The 19,088-nt window shown below is 37.3% G+C and overlaps 1 protein-coding gene across 3 annotated transcripts in view; it reads left to right on the forward strand.

Annotated features, from left to right (window-relative positions):
- The window catches only part of LRRC28 (leucine rich repeat containing 28), a 185,714-nt gene that overhangs the window by 110,519 nt on the left and 56,107 nt on the right, over positions 1-19,088 (forward strand). For all 3 annotated transcript variants that reach the window (XM_036734583.1, XM_036734584.1, XM_036734585.1), the window contains exon 6: positions 6,732-6,938. In XM_036734583.1, coding sequence (XP_036590478.1) covers positions 6,732-6,938 — 207 coding nt within the window. The remainder of the gene's footprint in view (positions 1-6,731; positions 6,939-19,088) is intronic.

Raw genomic sequence — 19,088 nt, forward strand, 5'->3', positions numbered from 1 at the left:
CGCCAGATATTTTTTATGACACAGAAAACTTTCTGTATATCAAGTTGATTATGTCTATTACTCTGAGGTCAATAATTCAGTGTTTAAAGTTTTGCATCTTTGGTTTTGCACAAGACATCTTGCACTTACTGCTTAGTCTTGACTTTTGAATAATAAAAGTTTATTTTTTGCCCTTTTTATGTGAGGTACTATTAATTTGATATTTAAAAGAACATTTGTAAATCTGTCATGGCATAGGATAAATCTGTAAAAATATTATTAAATGATTCCTAGTTATACAGAATATCCTCAAAAATCTCACCGAATTCAGTTTTAAGCTACTAAAGGAAGACTTTGAATCACGTACTAAACTCCAATTAGAATCCAAATTGGGTGATAGATAAAGTGAACTCAAAAAATCAGAGATTTTTGAGTTATGTCAGCAAAGAGAATGATTAAATACTAACTTTATTACCAAGAAGATAAATACTAGCATTCAATTATATGATTATAACTGATTTTTTGAGAATGGGTATAAACCTACAATAGAAAAATCCCACAGGAAGCAGTAGACTTTCCTTGGAAATGTTCAGTCATTAATACATCTGTGTTAATCTTGTCATGATTTGATTTGAGGCTGCATATATTCCTATTCAAGGAAGCTCTTGTTAAACAGAGTAAATATATCAAAATGATCAAATTATATTCAGTAACTTCTTACTAACACAGAAATAAAAACTAGTCAGCCAAAGGGGGAAAAAAAGAAAGGGAATCAGGCAAATATGTAACTGAGGAGTGATCACATTATGGTCAGAAATACTTCAGATGTTTGATATCATTTATGTGGTTACTCCCCTCCATGACTTAGGTGATCTATGGCCAGAAAACTAAGGAGAAAAATTAGAGGCAGTTTCTTGAAGTAGACCATTTGTGATTCTGTGAACCTTGCCTAATATAATATCATTCATTACCACTAGATTTATTACTGCTGGATTTTCAACAATTGTCCTTCACACTAAAATTTCTCATCTAATGCCCTTTCTACCTATTAAAGCCAAACCTAGAATAAAAAGATAGTTCTTACATTTTGTTTTCTAGATACCTAACTCTAATATCCCTTTATGTTGAGAATATGGTTACACACCAGATTCTCCTTCCTGGATGTAGCTAGGTAGCAAAGTGAATAGAATTCTGGACCTGGAGTCAGGAAATTCAAATCCAGTCTCTTATATTTACTAGTTGTGCAACCCTGGACAAGTCCTTTGCCTCAGTTTCCTCATTCCTAAAAGGTGGATGATAATAGCACCTACCTCCCAGGGTTGTGAGGATCAGTGAGATAATAATTGTAAAGCACTTATCACAGTATCCAGCAAATAATAAGTGCTATACAAATATTAGGTATTAGTGTTATCATCATCTTCTTCTTCTTTTGTCATGGACTCCTTTGTAGTCTGGTAAGTCCTTTAGATCCCTTTTCAGAAAAAATATTTTGCATGTATAAAATACCTAGGATTAAAAAAAAACCAATTATATTGAAATAGTCATCAATTTTTTTTAGAAGAATGTTCACAAACCATAGCTTAAAAACCCTTGTAATTCTAAATTAATCGGTTAACCCTTTCTGTAAAAATTCAGCCCATATTCAAGGTGTTTTATCTTTGCCTTATTAGACTCCTTTTTTCATAGGCATATTTTGGTGGTTAGGAAAAATGAAAGAAATTTCTCCAGAGTGTCTCATTATGTCTATTGAGATTAGCTCAACACAAATCTACTCTTTATGCTGCTACTCTTTTGTTATTTACCATTTGCCTGTATTTATCTTATGTCCTGTCTTTCTACCTAGATTTTAAACTTTGTAAGGGTATGTATTATATCTTTATACTTTGGATCTTTAGCATAAAACACAGTGTAAATGCTCAATAATTGTTGAAGATCATGCCCTCTAACTCTAGGTGCCCCTCAGGGTTCTGTCCTAGGGCCCTTTCTCTTTTCGCTCAGTACTACTTCATTTGGTAATCTCATCAGCTCCCAAGGATTTAATTACCATCTTTATGCTGATGATTCTCAAATCTTATTTTTCCTGCCCCAATCTCTTTGTTGACCTCCAATCTTACATCTCCAGCAGGCTTTCTGACATCTCAAAGTAGATGTCCAGTACACATCTTAAACTCAGTATGTCCAGAACAGATCTCATTTTCTTTTCCCATAAATCTTTCCCACCTCCTACCTTCCTTATTACTGTAGAAGGCAACACCATCCTCCCAGTCCCTCAGGCTCCCAACTTTGGAGCCTTCTTTGATTTCTCACTATCTCTCACCTCCCCCAACTCCCTGTCCTTATCGAACTGTTGCCAAGGCCTACTGATTTCATCTTTGCAACATCTCTCTAAAATGCCCCCTTCTCTCCTTTAACAGTGCCACCACTTTAGTGAAGGCCCTTATCATCTCATGCCTGGACTATTGCCTCCAGTCCATCACATCACACTCTTCACACCAGACCATCATCTCTGGCTGTACCCTCTTCCTAGAACATTCTCCCTCCTCTGCTCTGACCACTGATCTCCCCAGTTTCTTTTAACATAAAGCTTTTACATAAAGCTTTCCCCAACCATTTTTTTTCTTTTTAAAAAAATTTTTATTTTACAACACTCAGTTCCACAAATTTTTGAGTTCCAAATTTTCTCCCCCTCCCTCTCCTCACCCCTCCCCCACATGATGGCATGTAATCTGATATAGGTTCTACATATATCTCACATTAAACTTCTTTACACAATAGTCAAGTTGTACATCTTCTTTTAAAACTTTGAGTTCCAAATTCTCTCCCTTATTCCCTCCCCACCCACTCTCCCTAAGAAGGCAAGCAATTCAACATAGGCCACATGTGTATCATTATGCAAAACCCTTCCACAATACTCATGTTGTGAAAGACTAACTATATTTTGCTCCTTCCTCTCCTATCTCACTTTATCCAATTTTCTCCCTTGACCCTGTCCCTTTTTTAAAGTCTTTGCTTTTGATTACCTCCTCCCCCTATCTTCCCTCTTTTTTATCTCCTTCCTCCTTCTTTCCTGTGGGGTAAGATACCCAATTGAGTGTGTATGTTATTCCCTCCTCAGGTCAAATCCCAGGAGAGCAAGATTCACTCATTCCTGCTCACCTGCCCCCTCTTCCCTCCCAACAGAACTACTATTTCTTGCCACTTTTATGCAAGATAATTTACCCCATTCTATCTCTCCCTTTCTCCCTCTCTTAATATATTCCTCTCTCATCCATTAATTTGATTTTATTTTTTTAGATATCATCCCTTCATATTCAACTCACTGTGTGAGTTGTATGCATATGTATGGTATTCCCTTTCAGCTACCCTAATACTGAGGTCTCATGAATTATACACTCATCTTTCCATGTAGGAATGTAAACAAAACAGTTCAACTTTAGTGAGTCCCTTGTGATTTCTCTTTCTTGTTTACCTTTTCATGCTTCTCTTGATTCTTGTGTTTGAAAGTCAAATTTTCTATTCAGCGCTGGTCTTTTTACTGAGAAAGCTTGAAAGTCCTCTATTTTATTGAAAGTCCATATTTTGCCTTGGAGCATGATACTCAGTTTTTCTGGGTAGGTGATTTCTTGGTTTTAATCCTAGCTCCATTGTTCTCTGGAATATCATATTCCAAGCCCTTCAATCCCTTAATGTAGAAGCTGCTAGATCTTGTATTATTCTGATTGTGTTTCCACAATACTCAAATTGTTTCTTTCTGGATGCTTGTAGTATTTCTCCTTGATCTGGGAGCTCTGGAATTTGCAACAATATTCCTAGGAGTTTTCGTTTTGGGATCTTTTTCAGGAGGCAATCAGTGGATTCTTTCAATTTCTATTTTACCCTCTGGCTCTAGAATATCAGGGCAGTTCTCCTTGATAATTTCTTGAAAGATGATATCTAGGCTCTTTTTTTGATCATGGCTTTCAGGTAGTCCAATCGTTTTAAATTATCTCTCCTGGATCTATTTTCCAGGTCCTTGGTTTTTCCATTGAGATATTTCACATTGTCTTCCATTTTTTTCATTCCTTTGGTTCTGTTTTATAATATCTTGATTTCTCATCAAGTCACTAGCTTCTACTTGCTCCAATCTAATTTTTAGGTAGTATTTTCTTCAGTGGTCTTTTGGACCTCCTTTTCCATTTGGCTAATTCTGCCTTTCAGGGCATTCTTCTCCTCATTGGCTTTTTGGAGCTGTTTTGCCATTTGAGTTAGTCTATTTTTAAGGTGTTGTTTTCTTCAGTTTTTTTGGGGGGGGGGGTCTTTTTAGCAAGTCATTGACTTTTTTTTCATGGTTTTCTTGCATCACTTTCATTTCTCTTACCAATTTTTCCTCTACTTCTCTAACTTGCTTTTCCAAATCCTTTTTGAGCTTTTCCATGGCCTGAGACCAGTTCATGTTTTCTTGGAGGTTTTGACGTAGGCTCTGTGACTTTGTTGACTTCTTCTGTCGGTATGTTTGGTCTTCTTCATCACCAAAGAAAGATTCCAAAGTCTGAATCATAATCTGAGTCTGTTTCCTTCTCTGCCTGGCCATGTTCCCAGCCACTACTTGACCCTTGAGTTTTTCGTCGGGGTATGACTGCTTGTAGAGTGGAGAGTACTTTGTTCCAAGCTTGAGGGGATGTGCTGTTGTTTTCAGAGCTATTTCTCACAGCAAGCTCTGCCACACCAGTGCCCCTCCTCCCCCAAGAACTGCCAACCTGGACCTGACTCAGATCTTAAGCAGGCTCTGCATTCCTGTTCTGATCCACCACTTAATTCCTCCCACCAGGTGGGCCTGGGGCCTGAAGCAACTGCAGCTGTAGTTCTGTCCTCAGAGCTGCTCCACCTCCGCTGCCCCTGGGGCAGTGGCCGAACTGCAAACTCCTTTCACTCTGTACCTGCAGCTTTTCCCACCAACCTTCTCTGTTATCTTAGGTGTTTGTGGGTTGAGAAGTCTGGTAACTGCCACAGCTCACTGATTCAGGGTGCTAGGGCCTGTTCCACCTCGCTCCCAGTCTGATTGTTCTGGGCGCAGCCCATGCTGGTCTCTGCTCCCAGCTCCCATGTGATAGACCATTCCCCGAGACCATCCAGGCTTTCCTGGGCTGGAGCCCTGCTTCCCTCTGCTATTTTGTGGGTTCTGCAGTTCTAGAATTTGTTCAAAGACATTTTTAATGGATGTTTGGTGGGCCCTGGGGGAGAGCCTAGGCAAGTCCCTGCTTTCCAGGTGCCATCTTGGCTCCACTCCCCTCCCCATCCATTTTTAATACTAGTGCCTTGTCTTTGTTAACTATTTCCTGTTTACCTTATGTATAGCCTAAAAGTCATATTTAAACATTTATTGAACACCTTTTATACATAGGGTCCTCTAATTGATATAAAAGTTATCCCTGAGAGGAGAGACAGTATCCTGAAATTTGTAAAGTAAACCACATACTCAACATGAACATGAATATTAGATTTAGTTATCTAAAAAATTACATGAAAGATAATTGTCTGTTTTATCTAGTTTTGGCTTTGGTAGGCAAGAAGGGCATTGGATGAGAAATTTTAGTCTGAAGGGCAGTTGTTGAAAGTCTTATCAACAAAATAGGCTTAACTAGTGATGATGACAAATGTTATGTCAGGCAAGGTCCACAGAGCCTACTTCAAGAAACTTCCTCTAATTTTTCTCCTTAATTTTCTGGCCATAGATCTCCTAAGTCGTGGAAAGAGTACCCACATCAATGATATCTATCATCTGAAGTATTTCTGATGAACAAATTTATTTTTTCTTTTTCTTTTATCTTAACCAGATCAAAAATTTGATGATACCCAAAGCAGAATGATTTCAGTCAGTAAAATGCATTGATTTTCGTAGTTGAATAGGGTATTTTTGATTGCCATATGGGTCAGTTAACTTAACACAAGGAAAGCTTTTCACTCTCTAAGGCTGCATGCCTTACACTATCCAATTAGCTATCTTGAAATAGGTTGTTGATCTCAAGAGGTATTAGGCAAGAGAATGTAAATTGCTCAAAACCCATGACCACTAATAAACAATTATAAATGTACCAATGACCAGCTGTTTGTTGTAGGCTTTATCTAGTATATATTTATTTATCTTCCTCAACTTAATTAGAGAATTAAAAGGACATGTTTATGAATTACAGTTAAAAGACAGCCAAGCCATGTAATCCCTGTACAAAATATTGTTTAAAACTCATATCTTCCATGAATCATCCCTTAGCTAATTTTTCCCTCTACATATTCTGTCACTTTGTCGTTACCACCTCATCATTTAGGTACATAATTATATTCTCCAAAATGTCTTCCTAAATTTTTAATTTCTGTCGCTCTGTCTTGTTTAACAGTAAATAGTTATCTCACAATTGCAAGCAACAGGTGTCAGGCTAGCTGGTAGTAATTTTTAAATGACCAATAAGAAACTGAAGTTACCTTAGCACAATTCTGGCTCTGCTTCATTTCCCTTTTTTTTCTAACTTCCCCTGTTGTTCCATACCAGCACTTAAAAACTATTAATGAATTCTAGCAACCTAGTTTAGAGAAGCTATCCTGCTTGATTTTTCAGAAGTATTTGCATATCTCCTAAAATCTTGTGCTGTATCATTGACAGTTATGTTAACTAGTTACTGCGTCTTATTATTGAATTGATTTAATTCAGTTTTCATTTGTTATTTGTGGTTGTGAAAATAAAATTAATCAGAGTGCTATCATATTAATTTTGATTGTAGAGGTTGGAGATTTGAAGGAGCTGCAGACATTAGACATTTCTACCAATCGTTTGCTAACTTTACCGGAGAGGCTTCATATGTGCCTTTCTCTGCAGTATCTAACTGTGGACCGAAATCACTTATGGTGTGTACCTCGCCATCTTTGCCAACTTCCTAGCCTCAATGAACTCTCTATGGCTGGAAACCGTCTTGCATTTTTGCCACTTGGTAAGTGATTTTAATTTTTATTAGAAGTATTTCACTATCTAGGGAGAAAGAAACTTATTCTTTGTTTTCTTTATACACATTTAAATCAGTTTTTATAGTATCTGACGTATCACTACTGTTTAACAAGAAAGATTATTTTTCCATTAAATGGAAGATTATCTTCCATTTTTACTGTGGAAATATTCTTTTTATACCCAGAAGACAATGAGACAAATATTCCCATTTTTATTTTAAAAAGATTTTTATATTAAGGTTTGAAACGTGACAAGATATAAGTATTCTGAAAGTAAAATTAAAATAATAACAGCAGTAGCAGTAGTTCACATATGTAATGAAACTCAGAGTGGCATAAGGTTTAGAGAGTTGTCCTCAGAGCCAGGAAATACTGGGTTCAACTTCAACTTCGGACACATACTAGTTGTGTGACCATTAGCAAATCACTTAACCTCTCAACACTGTGAGCAACTGGACTGTGATTTGTAGAGAAGGTGCTCTGTAGAGAGGGATAGAGTCAGAAACTGAGAAAGTTAAAGTTAGAATTTCCTCATCTGGGAGGTCATCAATGAAGTCATGGACCTTGTGGTAGTTTGTCCTTAATTTTTTGAAGAGGACCAGTGACATCATGAGGGTGATGTCTAACATGTGCAGAAAGGCCTTTGTAACTTGCCGTAGTTTTCAAAACTTGTGTTAACCCATTTATTTGAATGCAAGTCCACTTTTGACAAAGGACGTGGGATATGTTTCAGCAAAAAGGTGGACACTAATGAAAATTTGGCTTCCAACTAGAGAGATAAATTCCTTTTACTAGATCACTAGAATTTTTACAAAAGTACCAAGGTACTATAGTCAGTGATAGAGACAGACCAAAATAAAATTTATAAAATAAAAAAAAAACTATAGCATTTTAAAAGCTTCTATAATTGGCTATACCACCTGCTGAATTACAAATGTCATATCGCTAATAGTAATATATTATCCATCATAGATTTCTGTAAGTGATTCAGTTTGACTTGCTATATGTCAAAGAACATAAACCTCTGGTATAAGCAATGCATTTATTTTTACTGAGAATTGAATTATTTCTATAACTTGTAAACAAAAAAAGACCATTTAAAAATTGAAATATGAAGCCCCAAAGAGCCTTAAATTGTCGTAATAACTACCATGCTTTTTTATTCACAAAAGCATTTTTCCTTTTTTCTTTGTGAATAATTTATCTCTCAGGGCAATAACTGGATCTATCATTGTTCCCTTGGAAGACAAGAAACTTTTGCTAACACATTATGTATTTTATTTTTACTTTCCAACTCGAAAATCTCTTCAAGAACTCTTTAAAACACTGGAAAAAATTAAATTCCCTTAACCAACCAACAGTTAATTTTCATATTTTTTGGAAATTGTTGTTCCCTAAGTAACAATTAAATTACTTATTCAAAAAGTTAATTAACCAAAGAAAACTTTCAGAAAGAAGCAGCCTTCCTAAGTAAACAGATCAAGAATGGGAATGATGTAAAAAAGGAAAAGAAACATAATTAGATATTTTTTCTAAAGAATAAATGTGCCTTATTCTCTAATCACCATCTCATAGGGCAGAAATATAAGCCCATGCACAGACTTTGCAAAGCGATAAGCAGAGAAAGATTATTTGTCTTCATGAGTAGGGGGAATGCAAGTGTGAGTAACCATGTTGTTTTCATGTTTCCTCAGGCATATATTTCTCTTTGGTACTAGGAATAAGCCTTTGAAGCATTGGACATTCTTTCAGATGCATAGTGGTCACATTAATATCTTTATTTCAGGGCTTTACTGGGTTCATTTAGCCCCATCGACACTTTGGTTGCCATCATCATTTTTTTATCTGCTGATGAGGGTATGCCTGCCAGGAGCTGCTGCTTTTCCCATACTTGCAAACCCATACATGCTCACTCTCTTCACCTTAGCCAAATGCTTCATTTTCTTCCCTGTTAGAGAGTACTCTATAAGCCATGCTAGGGTTAGTTTTTCTCTGAACAGAAAATGTGTAACAGCTGTGAGCTCAAAGCAAGAAAAGGTACTATCAAATTCTTTCCTGGCTCTGGTACCTTCAACCTATTCTTCATTTGCTTTGCCTTTGACTTCTTTTCCTTTAGTGATAGAGGAAATAGTACACATCTGCTGAGTCAGTACACTATATATATGTTATCTAATTCTTAATTGGACTTTCTCTTTTATAATATTTCCCTAATTGACTTTCTATCACATCCCCCAAAGTGTCTGTTCCAAAGCTTTTCTCCTAAAAGCCTCCAATACCATGCCCTACCCATTCCCTCTCAGAAGAGAACCTTGCCTCATACTTTACTGGGAAAATAAAAGCCATTTGCAGTGAATTTGTCTTTTTCTTTTCTCTACATCTCAGAACCTCTTGATATCATCCCCCATTCCCTCCTGTATTCCATTATCTGATGAAGAATTGCCCTTATGTTCACCAATACCAGCCTTTGTGCCCTACATGTATCCTTGGTCCTGTTTCTGGGTCCATCTCCTCTGGTAGATTTCCCTTATAACTATTCTCTCTCTAATTTTTAATCTTTCCCTTACTACAGGGTCCTCCCATACTGCCTATAAACATGCCCATGTCTTCAACATCCTTAAAAAAACTCACTTCACCTTATCTTAACCTCCAGCAATCGTCCTATATCTTAGCAAGAACTGTTTATGTGCACTGCTTCTGCTTTCTCTCCTCTCACTTTTAAATTATTGTTAATCTATCTTGCAACCTCATCACTTAAGTGAATCAATTTCTACAAAGTCACTAGTGATCTCTTAATCATTTAATCTTGATTGGTGGTTTCCTTTTTCTCCCTCTCCCATCTAGGCCAGGCTCCAACTATATGTACTTAACTTTATTCTGCAGTTATCTTCTCAACAACAACAACACACACATATTACTACTATGTATCAAGTACTTTGCTAAGCCCTGGTAATAAGAAAAGAAGCAAAAGACAGTTCCTTCCCTCAAGTAGCTTACAATCTAATAAAGGAGAAAACATGCAAATTTATTTACAAAGCAAGTTATATACAGGATGAAGAAGAAATAATTAACAAAGGAAAGACATTGAAATTAAGAGGGACTGGGGAAGGCATCCTGCAGAAAGCGAGATTTTAGTTGATACTTAAAGGAGGCCAGGGAGGTCAGTAGTCAGAATGTAGGAGGTAGAACATTCCAGGCATGTGGAACAACCAGAGAAAATGCTTCTCCTAATTCCTTACTGTGGTGCTAGAGGAAGTTAGACAACTGTACGAGAGTGGATACGTGGCAAATATGTTTAATTTTACTGCTATATGTAGGTCTTTTTATATTTCCCTAGTGGACTTTCTATCATATTCCCCAAAGTGACAGTTCCAAAGCTCCTCTTCTAAAGTCTCCTATACCATACCCTTCCTATGCCCTTTCAGAAGAGAACTTCGCCTCATATTTTATTGACAAAGTAGAAGTAAAGCCATTTACTTTATGGCCAAGTAAACCAAGAGGTGGAGTATCTTATTTTTGTACCATCAAAGAGGCCAGTGTCATTGGATCAAAGTCTGTGTGTTGGGGAGTAGAGTATTAGAAGACTGGTAAGGTAGGAGGGAGCTAGGTTATTAAGGGCTTTGAATGCCAAACAGAGAGTTTTCTTCTTTGATCTTGGAGGCAATAGAGAGCCACTGGGATTTATTGAATAAGGTGGGGACATGGTTGGATCTGCACTTTAGGAAAATTACTTTGGTGGCTGAATACAAGATAGATTGGAGTGGGAAGAGGCTTGAGGCAGGTGGATCTACCAGCTGGATATTGCAGTAGTCCAGGAATGAAGTGATGAAGGTCTGCACCAGAGTGGTGGCAATGTCATGGAAGGGAAGAGGCCTTAGTTGAGAGATGTTGTAAAGGTGAAGTAAATAGGCCTTGGCAAAGATTGGATATAAGAGGTGAGAGATGGTGAGTAGTCAAGGATGTCTGCTAGGTTGTAAGCCTGAGGGACTTGGGAACATGGTGTTGCCCTCAGCAATAATAGGAATGTTTGGAAAGGGAAAGAGTTTAATGATAAGCAAGAAGTTATAATGAGTTCAGTTTTGGACGTGTTGAATTTAAGATGTCTATTGGATGTCCAGTTCAAGATGTCTGAAAAGCAGTTGTAGTTGTGAGATAGGAGGATAGCAGATTGATTGGATAAGTAAATTTGACAATCATCAGAATGGAGAACCTAAGTAAATCCATGAGAGTTGATGTGTTCACCAAGTGAAGCAGTATAGGGAGAGGACTGAAGAGGACCTTATGGAACACCTATGGTTAGAGGGCCTGAAGTGGATGAGTATTCAGCAAAAGAGACTGAGAAGGAGCAGTCTGGTAGGTAAGAGGTGAATCAGGAGAGAGTGATGTCCCAAAAACACAGAAAGAAGAGAGTTTTGAGAATAGCATGATCAAAAGTGTCAAAGGCCATTTGGATTTGGAGAAAAGTCCCTCTGTACTCTTCCACCATATATTTCAGTTCTGGAACCATAATCAAATTCACTTTGCTAGTGCTTCCCGAAGAGGGGTGTCATTATTTTCCTATATAGTTCTACTCATTATTCCTATAACTTTCCAAACCAAATTGTCCCCTTCCTGGTATGTTTTGTCTTCGCTTATTGAAATATAAGCTCCTTGATGGCAAGAATTGTCTTCATTTTTGTATTTGTATACCCAGACCTTAGCACAGTGCTTACATATAGTGCTTAATAAATTATTTTTAACTCATTCCCGTATTCAGCTCTAATGACCTTTTCTTAATCCTCAACCTTCCATCTCTATAGAATTTGACACTGTTGATCATCGCTTCTTCTAAATACTGAAAGTTTTTTATGATGCTGCCCACTTTTGTTTCTCTTCCTACTTGACTAATCCTTCTCAGTCTCATTTGCTGGATCATTATGCCCCCTCAGTATGTTGTAATTCAAAACTTTGTCATGAGCTCTTTTCTCCATATGTATTTGAACTTTCCTTTTTATGTTGAGGACTCCACCTTCCAGTCACTCTTGTCAACCGTAGCTTACTCTTCCTTTTCTCATATATTCAGTCAAATGCCCTATAAATTATGCCTCCACAATATCTTACATCCATCTCTTCTTTACTCACACCGCTACTGCCTTAGTTCCGGTCCTCATCACCTCTCTGTGTATTATTACAGTTAGCCTCCTAATAAGTGGCCTTCCTATTTCAAATCTCTCCCCTCTCCAGCTCATCCTCCTTTGCCAAATCGAGATTTCTAAAGCCCAGTTATGACCACATAACTGCCTTGGCTCAATACGTTCTAGCAGCTCCCTCTTTCCTTTAGGATCAAATACTGACTCTCCTGTTTGGTGTTTAAGACTAATGCCAATCGACCATTACATCCTTGCTATAAATTACTTATGATCCAACCAGGCTGACTTTGTTGTTCCTCACACACAACATTCCGCCTCTCTTCTGTCTGTACAGGCTGTCCTCATTTTCTTGCCTCTGCCTTTTAGAATCCTTAGTTTCCTTCAAAGCTTAGCTCACATACCACCATTTTTCTATAGAAATCTTTATCCCACATTGCCTAATTGTTAGCGCCTCTCCCTCCATATTATCTTCTATTTATTTTATGTGCTTACTTATGTACCTATTGTCTTTCCCAATAGATTACAAGCTTCTTGAGGTTAGGGTCTGTTTCATTTTTGTTCTTATAACCCTTATGCTTGGCACATAGTAGGCACTTAACAAACACTGTTGATAGATGAATGAATTTGTCATTTTATCAGGTCTCATGGGTTTAGTTATCTCTGTGAAGATAACTCTATTCCATACATGTAATATTATTCTCCTGAGCTCAGGATTTCTTATTAATATTTCCAACCATATATCTTAGAAGCATCTCAAACATATATCCATAAGAGAACTCCTTATCTTTCCCTATCAATCTTCCCTCCATTCCTAATTTTCCTGTTTCTGTTGAGGGAACATCAGTCTTCCAGCCATGTAACTTTACAACCTAAGTCATCCTGATTTTCTCAGCCTCTCTCCCCTTCCCCAACCTCCATATCCAATCAGTTGCCAAGTCTTGTCAATCCTACCTATACAACATCTCCTGTATCTACCTCTTTCCCTCTACTCACACAAACCCTGTCCTAGTTCAGGCCTGTGTCACCTCTTGCCTGAATTATTGCAGTAGCCTCCTAATTGTACTCCCTCTGTCTTAGTTTGTCCGCATTCCAATCCATCCTCCACACATCTGCCACAGTGGTATTCTAAAAGCTGAGGTGCTGACCATATCACTACCTAGATAAAAAGCTCCAGGGATTCTCTGTTGCCTCTATGGTAAAATACAAAGCCCTCTGTTTAATATTTAAAGCCCATCACAATCTGGTAACAACCTCCCTTTCTAGAATTATTATACTTTACTCCCACTCCTACATTCTTTGGTCCAGTCAAATAGACCTAATTGTTCTTCTTTGTACACTTTATTCCATCCCTCATTTCTGTGCATTTGATCAATTTGTCCCCATGCTTTTAATTGACTCCTGGTTTAACCCCACCTCTTAATCCCTAACTTCTTTGAAGCCTCACCTTGAATTCCACCTCTTAAAGGGAACTTTTATTTATCCCTTTTAGCTGCCATCCCCTCAAAAAACGTTTCCTTCAATTTACTTATCTGTATATATTTCCCCTGATAGAATCTAAACCACTTAAGAAAAAGGATGATTTTCAAAGTGCTTGACACTTCATAGGCACTAAATAAATACTTACTGTTTGATTAATCATTACTTTCGAATTTTGACATCTGACTTTTTTCACCTCTTTGATATTTGTGTCTTCCTAATTCCTCTCTGTCTGCTTATTATCTGTCTTAAAGTTTGCCCTGTCGTTTTTGTTCAGTCGTATCCAACTCTTTGTGACCCCATTTGGATTTTCTTGGCAAAGATACTAGAGTGTCTTGCCACTTCCTTATCCCTCTCATTTTACAGATGAAGAAACTGAGGCAAGCAGGGTTAAGTGACTTGCCCAGAGTCACATAGATAATAAGTGTCTGAGGTCAGATTTGAACTCACAAAGATGAGTCTTCTTGATTCCGAGCCCAGGCTCTATCCATTGCCTCACCTAGCTGCCTCTTGTTTTTTGTTTGCTCTAATCCTCATCCTTTTTATCCCAACTCTTGCTTATATCTAGCAATGACTTATGAATTTTTTCCCAAAATTTTTAGTACCCTTACTTCACTTGGTTGCAGACCATAGGTTCTAAATGATCCATTAGCTTTTAGACTCTGCCCCAGGTTTCTTCCACTTCCATGCTGGTCCATTATGCTTTATTCTAGCCTCTCTTAGTTCTCCTAATTACAGCCTGAAGTCTGTAGCCTGTATTTCACTGCTGCTCACCAACCATATATAGACAATGCTAGAGACATGTCATAGTAGTAATTGAGAGGCTACTTGAATGCTGTAGAACCATTCTGTAGGAATCGTTTTGCTCTAAAAAGATATTTTGAGGGGCCTGGTTTGTTGTTTACAGTCATCTGTAGTTTAATAATAACAGATGTCTTAGTGTTTGGCTACCTTGCATGAAGGTGGCTCAGGATATAAGAGGCCTAATTCCAAACGTGACAGAATCCTTCCTTTTTATCAGTGAATAAAATCTTACAGAACAATTATCCTCGTATTCCTTGGGGCCCTCTGCAGCTATAGTGTAGTGCATAGATCACTAGACTTGGAAGAAGGAATTCTGAGTTCAAATCTTCCCTTAAACACTTATAAGTTGTGTGACTCTGAGCAAGTCACTTATTTCCTCTCATATTATTTCATTCTTTGTTTAAAAAAAAGAGTAACAATAGTACCTACTTCACAGGGTTGTTGTGAGGAGCAAATGAGAAATCTGTAAAGTGCTTTGCAAAGCCCCAAACTTTTTATAAATATGAGCAATCTTTCTTTAGCCAGTTATGACAAGGGTTAGCAGCAGAAGCACAGATGAAATATTCATATAATAGCTAGCATCCTATGTCTTTTCACCCCTTCTCTGCTAAAATCCTTGAGGAAGTTATCTATACCAGGTACCTCTGTTTCCTGACCTCTCACTATCCTCTAAATACTCTGTCAACTAACTTCTGATCTCATCTTTCAATGATCTCTTAATCTTCAAACATAATGGGCTTTTCTTGGTCCTTATCTTTTCTGTAGCTTTTGATATAGCTGATGACATTTTTCTCCTGGGTATACTATTTTCTCTGGCCTTTTCATTACAATTCCCTTTCCTAGTTCTCTTCTCTTATTATTTCTCTGCCCACTTCTTCTCAGTGTCCTTTGCTCATTCTTAATCTGTGTCCACTAAACCTGGTTGTACACCCAAGGCTTTGTCCTAGGCCCTCTCTCTTTTCTCCTTATACCATTATACTTGGTAATCTGTCAGCTGTCATGGGTTCATTTATAATATTTACAGGTATGAGTCATTGATTTATACATAGATATCTATATGTACATATATAACAATATATACCTAGACGCCTATAGATAATATAGATATGAATGGAAGGTGATATGTAGATATGAATGAGAGAAAAAGAAAGACAGAGAGACAATAAAGAATGAATGTGCATAGGCATGAGCACAGGCACACTGGGCTGTACCTCTAGCCCTTGTTTCTTCTGACTTCCAGTCCTACCTTAGCAGTTGCCTTCCAGGCATCTCAAACTCAGCATGTCTAAAGCAAAAGTCATTACCGTATTTCACCGCATAATCATCACAGCTTTATGGCAAATTTTTTTGCAAAAAAAGTGGGGTGCGACCATTATGTGGAGATTTTTTAAATTGTTCTGATGTTACTTGTCTTTTAGTTTCTGCCAGTCTTGCACCAACTTTTCACTCACTGAAAACTCTTTCCACAACTCTGTTTTCTTGTTGTTCAGTGAACACAATCACTTTCAGCTTGAAGCCCACAGAATAGTTTTTATATTTATCCATAATCAGAAAGAAATGCTTCACATGTTTATGTATCAAGAGCAGGCAAACTGTACAGTTTAGCTGGTGTGGGAAGATGCAAGTCTTACCATATCACTTGACCTGCTCAAGGCCCACCTGTTCTCCTTGCCCTTCTGGCTCTTCATTGGATTGAGTGACAATAGTGTTAGTACTGTAGTGCTCTAAACAAACCAAGCAAGTTGGCTTTTGGAAATATACTGACAATGCACTTGCGCTGAGAATTCTAGGCTCCAGGCTTGCAATGCATGAAAGATAAATGCATATATCACTGGTGAATACATTGCTGCTCTGTTTATCTTTTAAGCAGCACGATGAACAGAATTATATATACCATGGGACAATTATGTGATGAAAGGGCCATAAATCAATTTTTGGACTGGAAAAAAAAAAACCCGGGGTGCGATGATTATGCAGTGACATAAGGTATCTTTTCCTCTAAATCCTCTTCTCCTCCCAACCTCACTCTCTCTGTAAAAGGCACTACCATTCTCTCAGTCACCTAGGTTTGGAAACTTGGTTATTCCCAGTTTTTCACATTCACTCATCCCATATATGAAATCCATTGTCAAATCTTATAGTTTCTGCCTTTACAGCATATCTTCTATACACGTTCTTTTCCCTACTCATACAGTAACTTCTCTATTTTAGGCTTTCGACACCTCTCACCTGAACTATTTATTGCAATAAGTTGATCTTGCCACTCCAGTCCATGTGGCACTCAGCTGCCAAAGTGATTTTTCCTAATGTACAGACAAAGCTAAACTCCCCTACTTAGTAAACTCCAGTAGCTTCCTAATACCTCTAGGATCAAATATAAAGTCCTCTGTTTGAAATTTAAGGCTTGTCATAATCTGACCCCTTCCTGCTTTTCTAGTCTTCTTCCCTTCACCTTCTGTATACTCTGTGATCCAGCTACACAGTTCTGTTCTTCCTAACACACAACATTCTATTTCCAGACTGGCTGTCCCTCATGCCTGGTATGCTCATCCTCCTTTCCAATGCTTTTTGGTATTTCTAGCTTCCTTCAAACATTACCTTGTGCAAAAGAGCTTTCTTTCCCAACTGCTAGTATTTTCCCTCCTGAGATTTTCTTCCATCTACCATTTATGTATCTTGTGTATATCTAGTTATTTATTATTTTCTCTCCCCTATTAGAATTTAAATTCTTGAGGGCAGGAATTGTTTTTGCTTTTCTTTGTATTCCAGGCATATAGCACATGGTAAGTACTTAATGAATGTTTTAGGGCTTGTTTGTTGGGGTTTTTTTGGCTGTCTGACTGATGTATTTAGACTCCTGAAGGAAGTGTTGTAGAGTCCCCAAGAAAAATGTAGTGTGCCCATTAATTAAGCTGCCATTCCCTTCCTGAACTTGTTAAATTGATAGGTATTATAAGGGCCAACATGCATTGGCGACTGGATAGTGATTTCTTTCTAAAACTCTACGTCAACTGAACTTTAGTAAAGAATTGGAGTGGGATGCAAAGCATAGATACTCTGTCCTGAAGGTCTGAGAGAGCACATGGTTGCATGTTTCAGAGCTAAGTTCGAAAGACAGGCATGATTTCTTTTCCCATCTGTGTTTGTTTTCATCTTTCTTGAATCTGTAAATTGGAACTTATTTGGTCTTTAGAGATATTTCAGTTCTCTTTTAGAAATAAATATCTGCTTTGGTCATTTGTCAGCCATAACAAAGGAAAACAAGGACTCCTCTGAGTTAGGGTTTAATTTAGCAATGGTATGAACTTGACTATTAAAATTCATTTTAGTTTTTAATTAAATTCGGTTTTAAATCTTAGTTATCTATAAAGTTAAGAATATCATTTAAATAATCTGCTTTTATTACAGTGATTTAGTCTAAAATACATTTTATTTAAAAAAAAAAGAACCTATAGCATTTCGGAATCCATTTTTATCTAAAGTGATTAAAGATAAGTCCCTGCAAAAGACATATCCAAGCCAGATGTTGTAATGAACATCTGTAATCCATTCAGCTGAGGAGGATGAGGCTGAAACTGGTGGATCTCTTTAGCTTGGGAGTTTTAAGTTGCAGTAGATTAGGTCATTTGATATCCATAATAAGTGTTATTACTAAGATGATGAGCCCCAAGGAGCAATGAGACATTAGGCTACCTAAAGAAGGATGAACCAAACTAGTTTGGCAACAGTGTGTCATAGGCAATTACCAATGAGATCAGGTCCCTGCATTTCTAGTCTGGGTGAGATCCTTCTTACCCCCTATCTGATAGATATATAAAAGGTTTTTTTAAGACTTTGGAAATCTACTGTATTCTTAATTTTGTTAGAAGAAATTGGAGTTGGAGAATGCCATTTATTCACAACAAATGAACCCCATGGCTCCAAACTTTCAAAATACTTTTGTTGCTATTACTAGTAGTTATATGATATTCAGCTTTTATTTTATTCGAACTAGAATGAAAATTGATGTATTATTCCAAACAATATACAAATTATTTTGGTCCATTGCACTGGGTGGCATGGTACTTGGACTGTATTGTTCCATTCACTTCATTGAGAAATCACCTTTTTATAAAATAAATGACTCTCAGAATGGTCCATGTGTGATAAACAAAGGTTTTTGTCCATCTAGTACATGTTGTTGCTCCATGCTTGCTTTCCCGATATGGTTAAAAGAGCATCAGCACAGATACACAAGACCTTTTTGTTCCATCTTCAGCCATGTGGAATACATATGCCAATGCCTTGTGGTTTAAAAAAATAAAAATGGAGTTTGTTCAGGAATCATAGCTTTTGCTCATTTCTAAAAGAAAGTTCTTTGATCTGGAAGTCTGAAAGAAGGAAAATGGAAATGTTTTAGACAGAATCCAGGACTTGCCGAAGCCACATGAAAAAGTTCTTTGTAGCATTAGCCGCCGTGCAGATGGACAACTTCCTTGCTTTATAAAGTTCACATTCCTAGTATTTTTCTTAAATAGGGCTTTTAAAAATATTACATAGTATCGACACAAATATTAATAGAAGGAAAAAATAAACTACCTCTTAAAATTGTTACCTTAGTTTTATGATGCTTAGTGAATGAATAGCCTATTCCAAAGTTAATTATGGTGACTAAATTTTTAAGTTTTAAAAACATCAGAACATCTCACAGATTTTCCACACATAAAATGCTGTTGTTTGTCAATACCATCA

The sequence above is a fragment of the Trichosurus vulpecula genome, chromosome 8 (assembly GCF_011100635.1).
Source record: "Trichosurus vulpecula isolate mTriVul1 chromosome 8, mTriVul1.pri, whole genome shotgun sequence".
Taxonomy (NCBI): domain Eukaryota; kingdom Metazoa; phylum Chordata; class Mammalia; order Diprotodontia; family Phalangeridae; genus Trichosurus; species Trichosurus vulpecula.